The sequence below is a fragment of the Xylaria bambusicola genome (genome assembly GCF_022495145.1).
Source record: "Xylaria bambusicola strain CBS 139988 unplaced genomic scaffold F5B22scaffold_8, whole genome shotgun sequence".
NCBI classification, from domain to species: domain Eukaryota; kingdom Fungi; phylum Ascomycota; class Sordariomycetes; order Xylariales; family Xylariaceae; genus Xylaria; species Xylaria bambusicola.
In genome coordinates, this window is record NW_025953561.1 from 1020442 (window position 1) to 1028022 (window position 7581).

Here is a 7581-nt window from a genome sequence, read left to right on the forward strand (position 1 = left end):
ATGACAAAGCTGACCATCAGGCGCCATGGCCAACCCCAGCTGGGGTAGGAACATAGACCGTTCTGGAACTCGATGAATCACACTTACCCTTATGTGGCAGAAGCAGAAGGCAGTAGTAAAAAGCTCCCACCATACGCCTTTGCGGATTTCTATCTGCCCCTCTTCGACACATGGTCGTTTGGCTGGCCGGGACCGACGCAGAGGAACTAACATCAGTTTTGTTCACTGCCAAGGCGATGAGGAGCAACGTGGTCCAAGCCAGGGCTTGTTGTGCCGACTGATTGGGACGCGGGTGGCGCTATTAGTGGAGGAACAAGCACCATCTTACCTTTCTTGGGATGGTGTACGATGGAACTAACCACCTCCATCTCCAAGGGCCGCGACGATGCTCTTCTCTCAGGGCTAGACAGCGATAGTGTCGAGGCATACATGTTCATGCTCTTAAGTAGATATCCTGGGCGCTAGTACCACATTATCAGCTGCTTGGTTGGCTCTTTCAGAAACTTCTTATGCTACTTGCTGTACCATAGCGGTGGCGTATACGCATACGTGTGCACACTTCTCATGTGAGTCTGCCATGAGCAGTCTACGGTGGTAGTTATGCGATATCCGCCGGAACGACAAGCTGAACATCTCAACGAGAATCGTTGAGGAAGTCTGCGGTGGAGCCCAGTCAAATTCCACGTGTCAAGGGCACTTGCAGCCATATTCGATGTGCTTCTTTTTCGTTTTTTTCTGGATTGTCGTTCGCTGCTATTTCTGTAATATACATGTTTCATAACCTTATGTGTAGGTAGCTGGCTAAGACCTTTTCCCTCATGCCAACTGGTCATCTTCTACTGAGACGAAAGAAACGGCCTTTCGACATATGACTATCGATCGAATCAGCGAATCTCCTCCAACTAGCTGTTTTCTCTTTACATAAGCGACTACAATTATCGTCACGCCAACGGCAAGTAATAATTAATTTCATAAACCACATATTTATTCGTATACGTATAAGCTAAGATTCGCTGGGCCAACATAGAGAGACAACAAAAAACTTTGCTCATAACAATTCTGACAATACGTGTATCAAACGTAAAAGAGAGTAGGTGTGTCTTAGCGTGCCGACGATTACTTTCAAGTGTCCCAAATATCAAGTTTTTAGTAACTATGTACTTAGCTTCTCGTATTGCCGGTGATTTGACCCACAATGGAGAAGGAAAAGAAGTGACGTTCACGGTTTCAATTGACAGTGGTTCTGTTTACGTCCGCAAGTGTATTTCAACTGTGTAGCACGGCCCGTCGAAGGTTTCCTCTCGACCAATTTGCGATACCACAATAAGTTGATCCTTAGGACTCTTTAGTGTGCCCACTTCGCCCTGCTATTGATCATAGTTCTACTAGCATAGCTATGTGAATTGTAGTACGCGTGCAACACGTCCGTGCCGCACATCTTCGGCAATTCGTAGCATTTTAGTGCCTCAGTCAGTTATAATGCAAGCTTGTTGGTAAGGTGAGTCTCGTAGTACTCTGACCGGACGATTTGTTTGTTCGATTTTTGGTTAAGGAATATGGGGTATTGGCGTAAGCGCTCCGCTAGAGGACTAGAAATCGGTCTCATTTTCCTCGCACGTCTGCTGTGTGCGATTCTTGTGTGAAATATTCCTTTGTACTAGGGTGTTGGGGGTATTTGACCTGTCCTGCCGGGTTCTCAGTTTAAAATGAGTACCAGCACAGTAGTATATTTGGCCTAGAGGTATAATAACTGGCGGCATGGTTGAGTGAATGAGCGGGTGAGGGTGATTCATCCGCGCCCGCCATACACGTGATTTCGCGATAATACAAAGCAAACATAGTTTCGAATATAGAAATGAGTGGTATATCGAATCAAGTGCCATTCAAAGTGGACCAGGCAACTTTGACATAGTAGTGGTTGATAGAAATAGGCAGATCATTGTCAGCTAAAGGGTATCGCTAGCTACTTGTTGATGCCCAGATGACTGAGGCGGCATTAGAAATTGATGGGCTCATTTACTTAGCCCAGACACCGAGGACTAAACTTGATATCGCCTAGTACTGATGCTCCTCTACTCCAAGATCTCTGCGCTCAAAGAGTGCGAACCGGAGAGTCCGTGAGATGGATCCCCGACAGGGAGGTGGACAGTGACTGTGCAAAAGGCGACCGCCTGCGCATCGATGGACCCATTTTATAAATGACCACAGTCGCCAATACCAATAAGAGACTGACGCCGGCGAGAACAGTGTTGGCGATCTGGAGAGCGAACCTGCCGTGGAAGGCTTGGTAATACGGATTTGCAAACCATGTCAAGAGCCCCGCTAAGAAGTCGCGTGCGAACCCATTACCACCAGTGGCGGATGCGGAATAGGGTCCATAGGCCGCTGCCATGTAATCAATCGTCGTCATGTAGATAGTATAGTTTGCGATTCCAATGAACAGACAACCAATCATCGGCAAAGCCCAAGGCATACTGGCGTCGCTCGTCCAAGCGAATAGGAATAACCCGACAGGGAGACAGGGCGCCGTATATAGCAATGGCATAAGTCGAGACTCATACTGAGCGTGTTCTGAAATAGGATTCTCTCGTCGGAGTTGTCTGTTCTGTCGGATGGCAGGTATATAAAAAAGATACGCTAAGACGTATCCGAGACCGATCGGGATAAAAGCCTAGCATCTAGTTAAAGAATGATCAAAAAGGTCTTATGAATTGCGGGAGGCTTACGAGTCCAGTCTGGATAACCGTAAAGTTGAACAGCTTGAACACTAAACCGAAGGATTGGATCTGCATAAAGATCAGAGCATCGCTAAACCCTGATAGCGCTGATAACACCGACACTATGGGTTCTGTGATGAACATGTGAAAAGGGCGAATCCAGATTGTCAAGATTTCTCGAGGCATGACGTACTGCCTCCATGTCTTGTGCTCAGTTGGGCCGGAGGCATTGGGCAATATTCTATCCTTGCGTAACGACTTGGCGTAGGCGTCAAGACGCACAGTAGAGCGTGTCTCCGGAACTAAAATAAGATGTAAAAATTGGACAACCAACCCGAAAGCCAGCTGGAGCCAAATTGTCCACTGCCACGCCAGATATGTTTCAACAAATCCACCAATTATAGGTCCAATGATGGATCCCCCAACAGAAGATAAGACAATGAACGCAAGGGGATATTCCTGCGTGTCAGGAGAGAACATATCCGCTACCATGCCTAGGGTGACGCTGCCTCCAGCAGAAAATAACCCACCAAATGCGCGGCCGACGATAATCGAAGTCATACCCTGAGGAGCTAGAGCTACTGGCAAGCAGCAAACATTGACAAGAAAGAGTGAACACTGAAGAACAATCTTTCGTCCGATTTCCTCAGACCAGGGCGCCCACCTGACGATGTTGATTAGCAAAAATAGCTCGAAAGTAATCTAGGTTCACTAACAATTCGCAGCCAAAAGCATAAGTAATGAGAAAGACGGCAGCGCCAGTGACAGTAGTTTGACGACTGACGTTGAAGGCCTTGGCCATTCCGGACTGCCCATTCGCATATAGGGAGGTGTTGAAATTCATGGAGGTCTGGACGAGGAAAATGACGGTGAGAATCACCCATTTCTTGTAAGTCGGAAGTGCCGAGGCTAGAATCTCGGGATTAGTGAGTTCAGTGATCAGATCCTTTGGCTCATTCTCAACTCCGCGCCGCTCCTCGTGCCCCGGGGGAGTGGCCACAGTCGTCAAATCATCATCATCAGGAACGACGGCAGTCATTTCTATACGACTAACACTCCCCGCTCCTTTTAATGGTGAAGAGGAGTCCGGTATCAGCTCTAAGCGTGCCATGGTAGTGATGCTGTGATTAGCTTTGTGCGGGGGTAGTGGGAGAGCCGGGAGAGCAGAGGGCAAAGGGAAAGGCAAGATTTCCCCAGAAATTCTATGAAGCACGAAAGGAGGGGAAAATACAGTTTTTAAAGCACTATTGGGCATCGAAAAGGGCATGTAGAAGACGATAAAACCTTACATGCCCGGATAACCTGGTCAGCGAACAGAGCCTAGAACAGGGTTAAGTACTCTTTAGAGTTTCTATCATGCTTGAACTAACCCCGCGTCTGGACGGACAATGCAGAGACTTAGCCATGAAGAACCCTTCGAGGCATCGTGAAATTAGACGACGCCCTACTTGTATACGACAAGTAGCCCCTATGAGTTTTGAACAAGGCTGCGAGCAAATACCGACACTAGAGGCATGGAAACATTAGAATCAAGCGAGGATGAAGATAAAGAACACAGGTGTGTCTTGATCCCCCAAGGAAAAAGATGGACACACGACTCTATCGTTCTCGCGAACTCTAACCCGATCGAAAAAGGTCCAGGCCATGTCTTATGACCTCGTCTATGCCACGGCTGTCTACTGTAGGTTCACGATAAGGGGCAAGGCTAGCCCCCGGGCCATGGAAAAGCTTACACGAGCGGGCCATGACATAGAGTCAGCATTACCAAAAGCATAAAAGAGCTGACTAGCAGTGTAAAACGAGCCACAGGTGGTCATGGCCCGATGTGATGAACAGGACCAACATCGACAGCTACGTGGCGTGTATTTGGGGCAGAAGACATTTCTATAATGATTATCCGCATGCATGCCAGCCTGAAATCAGGAAGGGTATATCGGAAGTCAAGAATACTGTAGAATGCGAGTCGCTTTGCCCGAGACAAGAAAGTTGTGTTGGAAATGGATATGTCAACGCACCCCGAGAGGTTATCATGCTGCCTGTTATTGCCTATTTGGGGACCTTTGAGGCACAGTAGAATCACAGTATCTAACGGAGGATGCACTGTAACGAGGACTCATCTGATTACCCTGGTACCTAGGTAGCTGGGTGTAAAGCCTTGATAGAAGGATATCATCGATATCTCTACTTTATCATATGCATTCACACTTACCTAACAGTCCAAAATGTCCAGGGGCCCGGCTTGTCTCCATTCGCTATCAGCCACACCACCCCCATCCCCAAAAACTTCGCCGCCTATTGATCTTATCAGTGGACGATACCTGACAAAGACAAACAGTCCTCTTACGTCTTCTGTTCATAGTCGCCTGCCTTCGCGCCAGTTCCCCAGCGCGACGAGCTCACCACCATGCCGCCCCAGATCAAGCAAGACCTGAATCGCTCCGGCTGGGAGTCGACTGACTTCCCCTCCGTCTGTGAGAACTGCCTGCCGCCGAACCCTTACGTCAAGATGCTCAAGGAGGACTATGGCGCCGAATGCAAGATCTGTACGCGGCCCTTTACTGTCTTTTCGTGGGCCGGCGATCGCGCCCACGGCCGCAAGAAACGCACCAACATCTGCCTCACCTGCGCGCGCATGAAGAACTGCTGCCAGTGCTGTATGCTTGACTTGCAGTTCGGCCTCCCCATCCAGCTTCGCGATGCCGCCCTCAAGATGGTCGCGCCCGGCCCATCGAGCGAGGTCAATCGCGAATACTACGCCCAAAACAACGAGAAGGCCTTGGAAGAAGGCAAGGGCCTCGAAGAATACGACAAGGCGGACGAGAAAGCTCGAGAGCTCCTGAGACGGCTGGCGACTAGTAAGCCGTATTTTAGAAAGGGACGGGCCATCGAGGATGGTGGCGCATCGTCGACAGCTACGGGAAATGCGCCTGGTGGTAATGTCGCCGTCGGCGCTGGCGTAGGAGGACCTGGTCCAATAAGGACACGCGACTCTAGAGCTGCTGCCGCTGCCGGTGCTCGACCCGGGCGAAGACCATTCCCGAGCGCGTCGCAATTACCACCCGGGCCGAAAGACTACCTACCCCCCGATGACAAGTCCATCACAAGTCTGTTTGTGACGGGTGTCGAGGATGATCTGCCAGAATACAAGATCCGGGATTTCTTCAAGGAACACGGCAAGATCAAATCTCTGATCTGCAGTCACATGTCACATTGCGCCTTCATCAACTACGAAACGAGAGAAGCGGCCGAGAGAGCAGCTGACGCTTGCAAGGGACGAGCTGTCATTGCAGGGTGCCCACTTCGAGTCCGATGGTCCCAACCCAAGCCGATCGGTACCATGAACCGGGAAGAAAGAGCTGAGATGATCAGAGATGGACGATCCGCATTCGCCGATCAACGACGCGGTCCAGGGGGCAGGCGGGCTATCGAAGGAGAGGCGCAAGGCGATTCGGGAGCGCCACGGCAGGAGGTGACGAAGCTGAGTGCCATCGCCGCACCCCCGGGCGCCAGCGACGTCAACTATGCCAGCTTGGCTGGTGACTAACGGGTATGACCTGAAAGATACATACATACTATGCATTGATGGCGTCCGGGGTCAGGGTCAACGGGAACATTACATGGCGATATGCAGTCCTGTTCATAGCATCTGGGGTGTTTTTTTTCTCTGCGTAGCGACTCGATATGAATTTTGAGAGAAAAGAGAGTCATGGTCATGCTTTATTGGTACACTGGGGTATCATGATATATAATACAGATTTGTTTTTTCTTCATTAGGCACTTGATGCCGTTCCTCATCAACTACTGCAGCACTTGCCGCCGCTTGCGCCGAGATTTGTGCCGGCGAATTTGATGCTCTCATTGTCGCCTCGTTCTGTCTCCTCGTGTATGCGTAATTCTGGTTGAGAGCGTCTGTTAGCACATTGGCGTGAGAATAGCAGCATGACTAGTACGAACTGTATGTCTCGCCTTCTCGTTTCCCTTGCACGACATTCTGCCGTAATATCGTGGCGACTTCTTCGGCGTGTTTGATGGCGGTGGGATATTCCGGGCTCGTGGGCTCGAGGGAGGCGTTTGCGAGGAAGCCTTGACGTATTGAAGAGCGGGCAGCGGCTAATGTCGTCCCATCACCTGGTGTGATATTTGTGTTAAAGAGAGAGAATGAATGGAGGGGCGAAATTGCGCAAACGTACCTTGGAAGGCGAGACGGGCTGCACGGAGCAGAGTTCTATAGGCTGGGAGGGCGGTGGTAGACATTATTAATGAGGAAATTGACTAGCGTTAGAGCGAGGAGAGTGATTCAAGAGAAAGGCAACGAATATCTGAGTTTGATGAGGAATCCAGTCGTAGATAGCGGCTGGTGTTACTCAGGAATACTGTCTACATAGATCTTTGAACCGTAGATGTTCTTATGTAACGAGGTAGGTATCGCCCTGCCTACCGGCAGGGTTGGGAAAAATACTATTAGTATTAATACTAGTTAATCTTAGTATATATTAATTAATATTTAGTATTGAAATTTTAATACTAATTAGTATTTAGTATTAGGTTTTTAATATTAATTAATATTTAATATTGGATTTTTAATACTAATTAGTATTTAATATTAGATTTTCAATACTAATTAGTATTTAGTATTTACTAATAGTATTTTAGTAATACTAAATACTAATATATAAAAATTAAAAGTTTTATTATTTAAATAAAAAAGATATTATATATCTTTTAATTAAATATTTAATTAATAATATTAATATAATAATTAAGTAAAGAATAATTTAATAAGTTATAGCCTTTATTAATAAGCTATATATATATATTATAAAAGACTTAAATATATATATAAACTATCCTTTAAATTATTAAT

General features: G+C 47.7%; 3 protein-coding genes across 3 annotated transcripts; 1 reads left to right on the plus strand and 2 right to left on the minus strand.

The window, feature by feature from the left end:
- Positions 1-2092: 2092 nt before the first annotated feature.
- F5B22DRAFT_643905 (major facilitator superfamily domain-containing protein) lies at positions 2093-3828 on the minus strand (the record flags this gene model as incomplete). Its single annotated transcript, XM_047978344.1, has 3 exons — positions 2093-2671; positions 2727-3381; positions 3434-3828. The coding sequence occupies 3 exons, from the start codon at positions 3826-3828 to the stop codon at positions 2093-2095; spliced, it is 1629 nt and encodes a 542-aa protein (XP_047833757.1).
- A 1105-nt stretch (positions 3829-4933) lies between these two features.
- F5B22DRAFT_596088 (uncharacterized protein) lies at positions 4934-6474 on the plus strand. Its single transcript, XM_047974194.1, has one exon. The coding sequence runs from the start codon at positions 5122-5124 to the stop codon at positions 6259-6261; it is 1140 nt and encodes a 379-aa protein (XP_047833758.1). The 5' UTR covers positions 4934-5121; the 3' UTR covers positions 6262-6474.
- Positions 6475-6511: 37 nt separating this feature from the next.
- Positions 6512-6971, minus strand: F5B22DRAFT_643907 (uncharacterized protein; the record flags this gene model as incomplete). Its single annotated transcript, XM_047978345.1, has 3 exons — positions 6512-6612; positions 6672-6845; positions 6908-6971. The coding sequence occupies 3 exons, from the start codon at positions 6969-6971 to the stop codon at positions 6512-6514; spliced, it is 339 nt and encodes a 112-aa protein (XP_047833759.1).
- Between the last annotated feature and the right edge of the window lie 610 nt (positions 6972-7581).

Excerpts from the sequence above, each read along its gene's own strand:
- F5B22DRAFT_596088 (XM_047974194.1), top strand. The coding sequence starts at position 5,122 with ATGCCGCCCCAGATCAAGCAAGACCTGAATCGCTCCGGCTGGGAGTCG.